This window comes from Antedon mediterranea, chromosome 11 (assembly GCF_964355755.1).
Source record: "Antedon mediterranea chromosome 11, ecAntMedi1.1, whole genome shotgun sequence".
NCBI classification, from domain to species: Eukaryota; Metazoa; Echinodermata; class Crinoidea; order Comatulida; family Antedonidae; genus Antedon; species Antedon mediterranea.
In genome coordinates this window covers 8,017,885-8,031,985 of record NC_092680.1, presented here as the reverse complement: position 1 = coordinate 8,031,985, position 14,101 = coordinate 8,017,885, and the positions used below count along the sequence as shown (strand labels likewise).

Here is a 14,101-nt window from a genome sequence, read left to right as displayed (position 1 = left end):
CTTAGTAAAATAACATGCAGTACATGATGTTACAAATAATAATAATTAGCATTGAGAACATAGGCTGTTCCATTTGTTTATAGGGGTGTATATTAGTTAGTAATCTTGATATTATAGTTACATCAGGAAGTTAAACAATCAAAGGAAGTAACAACAGAAGCAGGCAATAGTTTACTAAAAACTGTACAGTATTAGTATTACTGTAAAATTAGCTTAATATATTATATTATATACTGTAAATAGACATGAATTAATTGATTTAAAAACAGACCTAAAAGAACAGGTACTGTAGAAACAAGTTCAAATAAAGTAAAACCACAAATTTGAGGCCAAAAAAGTATCCCCTTAATAGGGGTGTGTTTCCCCTAAAGTATGAGAGTCTTCTCAATAAGAGATGGTCATATTTCATACATACTTAACTTCAATTTTTTTACAGGAAAGTATCTCTTTAATAGTAGGGTGTCCATTGGTATAGTAGGTGTCCCCTGAATAGAGGCGTGTCCCTCTAAATAAAGTGTTCTGCTGCCTTTAGATAATATAATAATGAGAAAATGTCAAGATGACTTAAATATGTTAATGCTGTAATCAATTATGTAGCAACAGGAAACAAACAATGCTAAAAACACACAAAAATAATTATCAAAAACATGCATTTTTTATGTACTGGTTTTCGCAAAGTCATACTCTAAATTGAACATACTCTTATTAACCTAAATTTAACATTCATTAACTGCTTATATTTGTTTTCAAATTTTATTTATTATTCTGTCAGAAAAAAATGTACAACATATTTTAAGCATGACAACATTATGAACAGGTATCTTTTATACCTATTCTGAAAAATAAATGTATGTCATCTAAAAAAAAATGGCTGAAAATTGATTGGTTGTATGTAGTTTACTAAATGTAAAATACTGTTGTAAAGTGTAAACACTTGTTGGATAATTAGGAGGTACCCCAGCATGAATGACTGAGTAGTAACTCTTATGGTTTAAAAGAGTAGATAATATGTATTGAGCTTCGGCATTAAGGCTATCCAATTACTATGTTTTTTTAATATAATTCAGATAAAGGATATATCCTTTAGATTTCATAGAAAATAATAAAATGTTTATGTTATTTCATTGAAATGTCATTAAACAATAGACACACTGTATTACACAACTAGCGTATTATTTGGCGACAGCAGAGTCATGGCACAGAAGACCCTACAGTATGTAAATGGCTACCATATTTGTTAATTTCAGGGGTGGTAGATCTTTTTAAAAAATATGTCTAGTCCATGGTTAAACTAATAATTTCATGCAATGATCTAACTTACTGCCATGTGTTTTTCCACTAAACGTGGCATATTGTACTGTTTTTCAATTAAGTGGGGTACCTGTTTGTAGGTTTCAATATGACAATTGTTTGACAGTACATGCCTTATTCTTGAGCCAATAACCTCATAAAAAAAACTAATTCATATCATTTCAAAAAGGGCATTTTGGAATCACCGACTTTAATCAAAATGTTCATAGTTAAGTAATGAATTAATCAAATTAATAAATATAATCTAGAGCAGTATACCATCTACTATACAAAAACCTTCAGCATTATTAGAATAAAGAAACAGAAAGGACATGCATGTGTGAAGATACATTGTAATGATAATGGATGGGCCATGATCCACAAAGTAATACAAAACAAGATAATCCCAGTTCCACTACCTACATACTAAACAAGTTTCAAACTGTAGGTTTTTGGGAGAGAGAATGTTAAAATGTGGATATATAATTATTAAAAAATGTATTACGATAACAATAAAAGAATAGTATACGCCTTTTTAAGTTGTTTTGGTAACTCTATTTGAAAGTAATGGTCATAAAATAACTTGAAAAAATCCTGTACTTTTTTACTTTAGTCTAAAAGCAAATAACAAGGCTGGTCAATGATTGGTATAGTGTTTTATGTCCTGGTAGGAATAACACTATAAAGCACACTTGACCTACAAAGTTAAACTATACTTCCGTATTGTGTTAACATATAGTAGTAGTAGTAAATTCTAAGTAACTTCTATATATAATAAACTATATAGTTTCCTTCTCTATACATTTGGATTTTTAATATTCATAAAACTACATTCTCAATTCTTCATACAGTATGATACACTATGTCATTTAAATATCGTAACCAGAATCTGGCATTTTGAAATACTGAAGGGGCTGGGAGTGTGAGCTAGGATCTACTATTGAAATCCAATTGTTATTGTACAGATTCTTTGGACAGATTATAAATTGAAAATCATTAATTGCAGTAAATGGTTTATATATGATTTTATTAAGTTCTTTGAAAAGTAATAGACTTAAAGAATATAAGGTCAGTGAGCAACATTTTCATCACATGTTAACTGTATCTTAATCAGTATACCAGCAATTTATATCGCGTATAGTGTAGGCTCATGCAATGATGACGTGAAAAGTGAAAACCACAATAACCATAACAGTTAAGAATGAATAAAATATCAAATGACTGTAGGTAGATAATTTTTGAAATTATACCTACTAATCAAAATGTATCAAAGTTATTTCACATTTCGTTTTAAATTAATGTTAGTGATTTAAAGTATATTTAAACAAAATTAAAATTACAAAACGTAGGCCTACTGTTAATATTGAACACACTTTATATACTGTAAATACTGTATGTAACTAAGCATAACTTGCCATTCTCCTTTTAACGATTCAGGTACTATTGCTTGCATTAGCCTCTTTAAACATTTTCAGAATATTAAATGAGTCGTGTTCAAATACCAACAAGTCTGTTTATAACTGCTCTGCTCCCCCGCATCAAAAATAATTTTTTAATGGACCATGTATAGCCTTTAATATTCAAGATAAGCGGCAAATACTAATTGAATAAAAATTTACTTTATAGTTTAGTTAGTTACTGTTTTTAATTAAAGTCCCATTCCCTACGTTTTTTAGATCTTAAGGTCACAAACTACATTTACAAATGTAAAAATAAATACTATGATTGGCGGCGTACACATTAACAACACACTTTAGATACCTTGGTGTATGGGCTACCTACAATGATGTTCATATTGGAGATCAAGAAGTAAAATACAGAATCAATTCAGCCAAAGGAGCATTTGCAGAGAATAGGGCATTGCTTACCAACAGAACGATCCACCTACAAACAAGAATGATGTTTCTTAATGGTCTAGTTAGGAGTAGACTCACCTATGGTTGCCATGCTTGGAGGGCAACAGGAAGTGAAATGTCCAAACTTAGCACAACATACAAAACCTTCCTAAGAAGAATGCTAGTGAATGGCTTTCAAAGAGTCTGCCCACCAAACCATGTAGACATATCCTCAGATGAAGAAACAGATGAAAACTATATAGACTGGCGTTACGTAATTGATAATGACGATCTCTACAAAATTACTGGCTGTCAACCGCTAGAAGAATATGTCTACAAGCAACAATTCAACTGGATCGGACATGTAATTAGAAAAGAAAATGAAGATCCTACAAAAATTCTTACTTTTCACACAACACAAAGTAAACGAAGAGGTCGGAAGATACCATCAGTACTTGATAGAGTTGTACAACAAAGTCAACTTAATAGATGCAACTTCATTAGAGCCTGCTTCAACAGAAATTTATAATTCCCAGCAATGTTTTAACTGTATATATGAACTGTTTTATAAGTTGTTTTGTGACTGTGTAATTTGGTAGTAGTCACTCTCATACTGTAGGCCTACACTTAAAAGTAGCACATCCAAATGCCAACTTCAAGTCAATGGCTACCAGATGTCTCTGTGAGACGGTTATTTGAACCAGTACCAGTACCAGTACCAGAGATAACTTTCCTCGTCTTTAAACGGTTAAAAATGTGAAAAGTAAGTAGATTCTAATAATTTTAGCGGCCCGCTATAAATCCCAAACATGCATTGCGCGCTAGAAAGACAGCGATACCATTACGAAACTTCGACAGGCAACTGGAACTAATTCTGTTTTTTCCAACGATTCCATGTCTTGTAGAGATGTTCTCATTAATTATTCAAAATCATACAAACGATCTAAAGCTAATTTAAATGTTTTTTTTTGGTCAAAATTAGTAAATATATTTCATATAATTTACTTTCGTCACGATATACAAGATCACACTCGAATCATTGCGTGGAAGTACTAAATAAGTTTGTTTGTACTATTGCATGCCATGTGACCCTCAATCGTCCAATCAAATGACAAGAATTTATTTAGGTGTTATATAATAATTTTCTTATCAACATTATTATTCAATGCTGCTGACAATTAGATAGGCCTACTAGTACTATAGTACTACTAGTACTACTACTACTCTATACTAGCTAGTAGTAGTAGTAGATTAGATGGATACAGTCACTCACTGAGTCACTTAATATTTAATATTTGACAGACAAAATTAATAAATAGATAATACAGAATTAAAGTGAACTTAACAGCTTGTATGTTTTTTTTTGTCATTTTAGTTAACGTAGGCCTACTGCTATTGGTGATAGGCCTACAGTAGTAGCTTACCTCGAGACGCGGAAGGCTCTTGAACAGCGATGTGGTTGAACTGAAGGAGATTGCTCCTCTCCTACGGAGTACATTCTGTGGAATATGTCTATCCAACGGTAAAACAGGTAAATCGTGGCAAACGGCCATTACTATAAATGCTTTACAAAGCATTATATACTACATAGCATAAAATTAAACAACACTACTATGGCTTGGCCAACACAAAGTACATCTCTTCCCGTATATATTTGCACAGTTTCCAGTCAGAGTCTTACTACTACTAGAGTAGTAGGCTAATAGAGTACGTAGGCCTCTCATCATACTACCACCACAGTTTTAGTTCAGAGATGAAATAATACGAGAGCCGACTAATTTTGACCATGTAGAGAGGGCGCTGTTTCAACAACTCGTAACTCGCGCGTAAAAATAGGATGGGCGTTTGCGTAAAAGGGGAATGCGTACCGGAAACGCGCATACTTCTAACTAGTAGTTCAACGCACTTTTAAATATTATTATAATATTGAAATTGCGCTTACTTTGAAAAATGAAACTAACACTCTCACACGCTAGCCACAAAACATACTTTTTATATTTGTAAAATTTATAAAATAATCACCTACAATAAAATCATAATGGTTATAAAAATGTATATAGTATATAATAGGCCCGAGTATAGGCCTAATTAATAATAATAATTTATTGGCACTGCACTTTTTTTTTATCAGTGGCACACTTCAACTTGTGAAAGAGAAATACAAAAATGGGAATGTACATTCCTACTAAAAAAAAAAGATTACCAACATCACACCAAGTTACAACTAAAATTAACAGACTAATAGTACAGACATATACAGAATATAATAATTTATTTGTTCCTAATTTTCTGAAATTATAACGTGGGTGTTAGTGATTTACAGTATATTTAAACAAAATTAAAATTACAAAACGTAGGCCTACTGTTAATATTGAACACACTTTATATACTGTATGTAACTAAGCATAACTTGCCATTCAAATACCAACAAGTCTGTTTATAACTGCTCTGCTCCCCCGCATCAAAAATAATTTTTTAATGGACCATGTATAGCCTTTAATATTCAAGATAAGCGGCAAATACTAATTGAATAAAAATTTACTTTTATAGTTTAGTTAGTTACTGTTTTTAATTAAAGTCCCATTCCCTACGTTTTTTAGATCTTAAGGTCACAAACTACATTTAATGTAAAAATAAATACTATATGATCCTATTGAGATAACTTTCCTCGTCTTTAAACGGTTAAAAATGTGAAAAATATAAAGTAGATTCTAATAATTTTAGCGGCCCGCTATAAATCCCAAACATGCATTGCGCGCTAGAAAGACAGCGATACCATTACGAAACTTCGACAGGCAACCAGAACTAATTCTGTTTTTTCCAACGATTCTATGTCTTGTAGAGATGTTCTAATTAATTTATTTAGGTGTTTTAGATTAGATAGGCCTACTAGTAGTACTACACTACTACTACTACTACTAGGTAGGCTAGTGTACTAGCCTACCTATAACGTGGGTGTTCTTTAAAAAATGAGGGCGCTAAACATAAAATTTACGATATCGAATACTAGCGGCTTAATGCCACTGAAAAAAAACCAATTTTATGACGTGCTCCCTGCCTCAGCACTAAGGCCCTGCCACAGTCTTGGGGCATCACCAGATGCAATGGTACTGCTGCCTCATGATGTGTGGTGAAAAGGAGGAAGTGTAATTCTGTGAACCCCTCGCATAACTTTAACTAACTTTGCGACCATGGCATCCGTATTATTAACACGACGCTCAGTCGACTGAGCAAACCGATCATCTTATTTGTAGATAGGTTAATACGGTACTAATAATTAATTAATTAATTTAGTAACTAATTTCGTTCCGGCAAGATTACGTCATGAATATGCATATTTATAACGTAACGACGAATCGCGCAATATGAAGCGCGTGTAAATAGACAATTATTGTCAGCGTAACAATGCTCTGTTGCTGTTTGAGTACTCTTTCGAATCTTTACGGATTTTTTTTGCCACTCGCGGCCTGTTGCCAGCTGCCTTCTGTCATATAAATAATGCAAAAATTCGCCTAAAATCGTCATTTTGAGGGAACGAAATTAATAATGCTCTTTGTTACGTGTTTAAAAAGAGAATTTATATCTCATCGTTGTACGACATGCGTTTCTATGCAAATTAAATGGCATTGTGCAGGTTTTGTTATTATTCACACAACGTATGTGGCAACTGACGTGTGTGGCCACACCATCCTAGATTAAACATTTATGATAGATATTATTTAAAACAAATTTAGTTTTTGTTGTATGGGGTTGTATTGAAGACTGAGATTATTAAAGCAAGATGACCAGTTTAGCTCAGTCGAGTGATTCATTATTGTAACTGTTTTATGAATTAAAGTTAGGCTTGTGTAGGCCTATACCAATGGCGCTGTGATGGAAGTGGGATCATCACAATTGTCCGACTTTTAGGCTGTTTTATCAGTGTTTTTTTATACCGTACCGGGCAGCTGCACCATTGATTTGTTCAAGTATAGGCCCATCTACGGATACGTATGTGCACTGTGGTATTTATTATATAATTATACATATTTTGTATTGATTAACGAATACTCACGTAACTTTTTTTTAATAAACATAATTTGAATTGCAGTTCACTTAAAATAGTTTTAATGGTCACGCATGTGTTTGTACAAAATGCCTTTCATTAAAAAAAAATCACTAAAATGCGGGACGATGAGTAGGTAACTATGACATTCTCCTCTAGTCCTAATATAGTAAATCTCTGTATTTATTCGATTTTTTGTTCAGGAGGGTTTTTATTTATTTTATTTTATTTTATTCAATTTCCAGGTAACATACAAAAATCATAAACAAGGAACGGCATCATTCAACAAAACAGAACAAAAGTACTATCAGCACCTGCGGGTAACCAAAAGTGGATCAGTTCAAAAGAACTGCACTGTCGAGTGGCTTTCCCAACCAATAGTACGAAAAACGCAATAGACATAAAAACACAGTGATAGTCTAGATGAATTCGATATCAGTAATACATTTTTTCAAATCCCTTCTAAACCCCCCAAAGTTAAAGGGGAAGTATTTTTGAGGGAGGATTTTTAAATCAACTTGATTGCAAGCATTGAATGCTTGGTAAAAAGTAGATAATGGCAATTAATGAATTATTCTACTACTACAAATAGGAATGCGTTTTAATTCAATATTGTTTATGATTGTGTCTTTGGTGCCTAGCTTACCTGTATAAACCGACAATAGCACGAGGGCTTTCGGATACGAAAGTAAAAAGTTCCTAGAACACTCCTTTACCATAATGGACTAGTCCGCAACCACGCCCTTACGATGGGCGTTTATTCGATAATGGGGGTGGGTTTCAAAATGATTTTTTATTAGGAGTGTTTATTCAAGAGAGAAAAGTTTAATTAAATCGGGTCGTTTATTCCAAGATGTTCTGTGGAGAGCGTTTATTCAAAAGGGGAGAGGTGGTGTTCATTCCAAATGACGTTCTGCGCTATATAATCTGTGGTTCTATTGGGAGCGTTTATTCGAGGGGAGTTTACTCAAAGTGGGGAGTTTACTCAAAGTGGGGAGTTTACTCAAAGTGGGGAGTTTATTCGAATAAATACGGTCTATAACAATACAATACACATAAAGTACATTTTAATTTTAATAATTAAGCATCCTTAAATTATAATTTTAAACAATCTTGAAATACAGTTTTTGATCTTAAAATTGTTAACAAATCTGGAATAACTTCATGCATTTATTGTGTACAAATGTAATACAAATTATTATTAGTATTTAATATGATATTAAATTAAAAAAAGTTAATTTCTAATATAACAGTATAACAATGATAAATACTGTATTAATTATTTCAAAATTAATGTTAAAATTATACAGTGTTTATTAAGTAATAAAACACAAAATATATCCTATGAAAATGTTTTAATCAGTTGATTTACATAAAATAAAACACTATTTCGATGCAATAATACATTTCCACATTTTTAATAAAGGAGTAAATCATCATAATTTTGCAATGGAAAATATTACCATAATATAAAGTACTGTATAAAAATAATTACATAATATACCTGCAATGATATCTAGTAAACGCAACTGTACAAACAATATAAACATACTCTCACATTAGCTCAAATATGATTAATATTTGTTTTTGTAAAAATTAAATTAAATAGTCTGGATTCATCCACAATTTGACTCCCATTAAAACCATTTTCAAAAATAATGTTTCTGTAAAATTAACCATTGATCATGGTTAATTTAACTTTGAGGGAATTGTAGTAGCCAGTGTTCAGATTGACTTTTCTTGGTCAATATAATCAGTGACATGGTTACTTTTACCAAATTAAATCAGTGCGAAAGAGGCTTTAGACAAAAAAAAAGTGACGTGTCCATATAAGGTTGCTATTTACACCGTTATTATTTATTGATACATGTAATTAACATGGTTTCTTGGATTACTACTAACAACATTCTACCATATCACATTTCATGTTGTCACACGCATATAGAGGCTACAAAACAATGTTCCAAACATCCAAATCTTCCAGTAAATTTGTCTGCATGGCTGTGTTAATAGCATAGGTATACCAATGCCACAAGAAAACAAGACAGCTGGGAGAGTCTTTGATAAGCTTAGCTTGGATACTCTCGGGTTATCACCCAGACGACCTCGCTTGTTAGGATCATTTGAGTAAAATTCCTCTAAAAGCCTATGAAAAAAGAGAATTGAATTGGTAATTAAATATTTCAGTCTATATTAATTTTTAGGTAATTACCTCCGCCAAGGAGGTTATGTTTTCACCCCTGTATGTTTGTGTGTGTGTTTGTGTGTTTGTGTGTGTGTTTGTGTGTGTGTCTGTGAACAGCCTGGAGGCCACAGTTTTTATCCGATTCTAACCAAATTTGGACACAATGATCTATGCCCAAAAAGCTCGGACGAGTTCGAATTTGAGGGGGAAAGGTCATAGGTCAAGGTCACAACTAACAAAAAACTATTTTACTGCCTAGAGACCACAGTTTTGATCCGATTCTCACCAAACTTAGCCACAATGATCAATGACACATCATATAATTGTGGTTAAATTTTGAAGGGTCAGGGTCAAAGATCAAGGTCCACAAAAAAAAAAATAAAAAAAAAAATAATAAAAAAAAAATAAAACCTCAGTGGGACTTGAACCAGCGATCTCAACTGTGAGAGGCTGGATACATAACCATTACACCACACTGTCATCCACAAATTTGTAGTGTGCAGTTAACATATTTACACTTAGAACTAATAACAAAAAATGTAAAAAAAAAAATATTCAGGGGGAATTTTATGTAGGGGAATTTTACAGTAGGCGGAGGTTTGTACTCTCGGAGTACCCTCTAGTTTAATTATTGTTTATTTGATTTTCCTTTTTAATTAGTTTTGTATTTAGGATGCACCATTAATATATTGCATTTGTCGCTGATATGAAAGTGTTTTCTGAATAAAATGATTATTTTATTACATAAATACTAAATCTCTAATACTGGATGTAAACAAAATATTAATGTCATACTTGTCTTTCTCTTCAAATATTCCATGCAACCACTTATGAACTCCAGTCTCATCTTCTGGTACATCCTCTAGAGGGCGACGTTTAAGGTGAATATGAACCTGTGAACATTGTCCCATCAAATAATCTGGAAAAATAAATTTATATTTGTTTCACTGTACAGATAACAGACATACTTCCCAAAAAAATATGAAAATGAATTAAGAAGACTATAATAAAACCTTGAATAGGCCATTTTGTAGATTAATAATAGTGTGCAAGCAGCGCATTCATAAATTATTTGAGATTGGATATCGAACAAAATAAAATTAGTTATTAATAATTTATGACATAATTAATCCATGCAGTCACAGAACCTCCAGTTGATATATTACAACTATTTTATTTTATTTTATTCAGGTATAAAAATATATATAAAAATAGGCTAAGACTAAACAAATTTCATTTACAAAGGCTAACATTTGGGACAATGAACATAAATAAAGTTGTTTTACCCTATGGCTGTGACAAGCATAATGATTGCGCTGCTTGCACAGAATTTATTGACAAATATTTAAAACTTGTTGTTTGTACACAGACAAAGCTCTTAAGATTAAATATAAAAAAAGCATAAAAAAACATGATAATGAAAAAACATCAAAAGATTCAAAAGCATACAGGCAAATAAGAAAATCCTATAATAAAAATTGTCATGAGACCTACAATGAGATAACACTGATCTATCGTAATAAGAAATGTATGATCCTACCTGGAATTGATGGTGCTTTTTGCCTAGTAACTTTACTAACTTGTCCTTCTACCTCTTCACCTGTACCTCCATATGCTATTGTAACATCGTATATTGCATCATAGTGCTTTCGTAGACCCTGGATACATAGATTTGTTGCACGATACCTCGGTGATAATACATTATGAAGTATGGATAAATCTGAAATAAAAAATATACATCTGGTTAGCAAAATACTGTTTTAAGCTTTGTCTACACTATCAAACTAAAAAGATGTTCCCAAATATGGTAGTGATATTTTTGTCACATAAAGTTTGATAGTGTAGATGACGGAGATTTACGTCATGTTTAATTTATACAACTGAGGACTAGTGCTGTTCCGTCGTACCACCCCGAGAATGTTAAAGAGTCGCTATCCAATCGAGTTTGAACAATATCATGAAAGCCCCAGTGGTCTAATGGTTAGGACATCTGCATATCAAGCAGGCGGTTCGAGTTCGAGTCTCGGTTGGGGCGACTTTTTCTCATTCTTACAGATTTTCTCATCTTTATCGTTTCAAATTAATTAATTAAATTTCAGTATATCACCGGGCGGTTTAGAATTAATGTTCTTTGCCTGATGTGTTTAATTTATACATATATAAATAATACAATGGCATGCTGTAGACTGAAAATGGCTGATGATTTTGACAGAGGTCAAAACTTGGAAAAGTTGAATATCGGGAGAATTTATGAAACTATTTGGATGTGTATGGTTGTGTTTTTCTGACATGGAAAAGTGGGGAAATGCATTTTTCATCTTTAGGTAACAAACTACATGTAGCTGAGCCTAAATAAAAAATGTTTACAAATCACGATGTTTTTCCACATATCCAAAAGAACGGAGAAAAATTAAACCTTAGTGGGAGGTGGAAGGATAACTTGGAATAGCGGGAACCTCAAATTATTAAGATTGTTGTTGTAATGATGATTTATTTCAAATTTTTACCTTTGCTTCTTGCAAAATCCTGGCTTAATTCTAATGCTTTCTTTTTCTCTGGGTTGTATCTTGTTCCTTCCGGAAAGATTACCATCCAGACCTGTAAAGTATTTGCTTTGTAATTGGACATTTCAGTTTGTATAAATTGTACAAAAGTAAGTAATGACTGTCAACTGGACTATACATTTATTAGTTCAGATAGAGAATCAATCAAAATAGTCAATTGTTGTTACAGTGATAATGTATAATCAAAATACATATGTTGTTAATCAAGTATTTATAAATCTATTTCTTACAGGCGTTTTATGATGTTCAAAGCTTGCCAGCTGACGTTTACATCTGTTAATATTACGTTCATTAAACTTGTTACTTCTCTTCACATACAAACATCCATGCTGCATTAAAAAAAAATTATTGTAAGCAAGTGAACAAGCCAATTTATTTTTTTTCCTCACAAAATATAAGATTAATCACTTATTAAATTTGTGATATACAATAGGTTTTACAATTAGTTACCAATCCAAAGTAGAAGCCATATAATGGCATATATTTCAAGCCATCCTTTAAGACATATCGCATTCGGCCAAGGCAACCTGTACGAATAGCAAGCATGTCTGCCACGATCCAATCCATTGTACTTTGATGGTTGGATAAATACAGTACATTCTCCTTCTTTAAATCATCAACATCACCAGACAACACAACCTAAAAAAAACAGACTTTCCATAAATATAACATGCAATTATTATTAACAATAAATTATAACAGTTTTCTCATGTTTTTTTATATTATTTATTATCGTAGGCAACTTAGACGTTCCATACAGCGTTTCAAACACCGCCCTCTCTCTTATACTGCACACTGTTCTTCGCCAACCCCGCCACCAACGACAAACGCGTTTTTAGGCTGCGCGCCTACACACTGTGTAATAATTTAATTATTAATTATTATACTAACATAACCTTTTTTCAGCCTACCTCAACTCCAGTAAAATGTTCAAAAAAGAACTCGATAAAACGCTGATACGTTCCCCAAATACAATCGTCCCCCGCGCGGAACCATCTCGTTGGCATCAGGACAGAGGCTAGCCTCCAGCCTACGATTAGCGTTAAATACTGAGGCCCAAGGCCCATTAACGCCGCGGCTGGTACAGCAAACCGTAAGGTATTGATGTGAAATATTACTGTCAACATTATGGAAACAGAATAATGCCCATTCACGAAGTTAAATGCAGCTTTTGGGCTGGCTTATTCGACCTTACACATGTGTGGTATTGGTACGGTTATACGGTCTGGACTGGAGACTACAACACTTCGCGATTGCACTTTTGAGGAAGGTATGGGACGCAAATTGAAAGCCCACATTTTAGCTTTTGGTACTTACCGTTAATCTTCTAATAGTAACCCCCTTCTAATAGTAACTCACCTTATAAGTCAATCTATAATAATAACCCACTACTCTAATAGTAACCCAGGGGGGTTACTATAATTAGAGTCACAAAAACTTAGGATGCAGCCGTATTTTGAAAATAAGGAGATAATGCATGTTTATCTCGGGAGTGGAGGAGGATTGAGTGTTTTTGAGTTTATAAAATTTTTGTACTGTTTTATTATTTTCTTATGAGTTGCTAACCGGGGTGGGTTACTATTTTCAGATGCCTAATTTAAGATTAGTAATATTAACCCACTACTCTAATTCTTACAACTTACAACAATTCTTAATATTATTATTGCGTTGCTTTATTTTAATTTAACATTGTATAATTTTTAAAGACGTATTGTCCCCCTGAAAAAAAAATTATTGAAATTTTTGTTGTTGATACCATTTTAATGTCACATGATGATAGTTACAGTAGTTACTTGACCAAAAATTAGATCGAAAAAAAATTATTTACCTGAAAAAAATGTAATTTAAAGCTGCCAGCCAATGATTTTTTGGTTGATTTTAACCATTTATTTTGCCATTTTATAAGTGAAAACATTATTTCTTTCGGTTTTTTTTCTACAGAAGTGATTAAAACTACTTGAAACTAACCTATTCAAAGTCTAACTTAATTTATCTTCATTTACCTCCGCCAAGGAGGTATATGTAATCGGTAGCGTGTGTTTGTTTGTTTGTTTGTTTGTTATAGCAGGATTACTCAAAAAGTAATTACAAGATCTTTACCAAAATAAATATACAGATAGATATGGTCAAGGACCATTCCATTAAAATTTGGGATCAATTCTGGACCACTTATTAGTATACT

The 14,101-nt window shown here is 32.5% G+C and overlaps 2 protein-coding genes across 2 annotated transcripts in view; both read right to left on the bottom strand.

Annotated features, from left to right (window-relative positions):
* LOC140062403 (high affinity 3',5'-cyclic-AMP phosphodiesterase 7A-like) overlaps positions 1 to 4,817 on the bottom strand; it is a 62,359-nt gene extending 57,542 nt beyond the window's left edge. The window contains exon 1 of the mRNA XM_072108609.1: positions 4,550 to 4,817. Within this exon, the coding sequence (XP_071964710.1) occupies positions 4,550 to 4,702 (153 nt within the window). The 5' untranslated portion in view covers positions 4,703 to 4,817. The remainder of the gene's footprint in view (positions 1 to 4,549) is intronic.
* A 3,711-nt stretch (positions 4,818 to 8,528) lies between these two features.
* Positions 8,529 to 13,236, bottom strand: LOC140062507 (1-acyl-sn-glycerol-3-phosphate acyltransferase epsilon-like). The gene is made up of 7 exons (XM_072108761.1): positions 12,831 to 13,236; positions 12,370 to 12,558; positions 12,150 to 12,248; positions 11,863 to 11,953; positions 10,896 to 11,075; positions 10,151 to 10,274; positions 8,529 to 9,316 (listed from the first exon to the last, which is right to left on the bottom strand). Exons 1-7 carry the CDS (start codon positions 13,044 to 13,046, stop codon positions 9,094 to 9,096), a joined length of 1,122 nt encoding a protein of 373 aa, XP_071964862.1. The 5' UTR covers positions 13,047 to 13,236; the 3' UTR covers positions 8,529 to 9,093.
* Between the last annotated feature and the right edge of the window lie 865 nt (positions 13,237 to 14,101).

What these genes read in the sequence shown, in the direction of transcription:
- LOC140062507 (XM_072108761.1), bottom strand. Translation starts at nt 13,046, where the DNA reads ATGTTGACAGTAATATTTCACATCAATACCTTACGGTTTGCTGTACCA. An exon ending in AACATTTTACTGGAGTTGAG is followed by an intron (nt 12,559 to 12,830) that starts GTAGGCTGAAAA and finishes TGTTTTTTTTAG; the next exon opens with GTTGTGTTGTCTGGTGATGT. An exon ending in ATGGCTTCTACTTTGGATTG is followed by an intron (nt 12,249 to 12,369) that starts GTAACTAATTGT and finishes TTTTTAATGCAG; the next exon opens with CATGGATGTTTGTATGTGAA.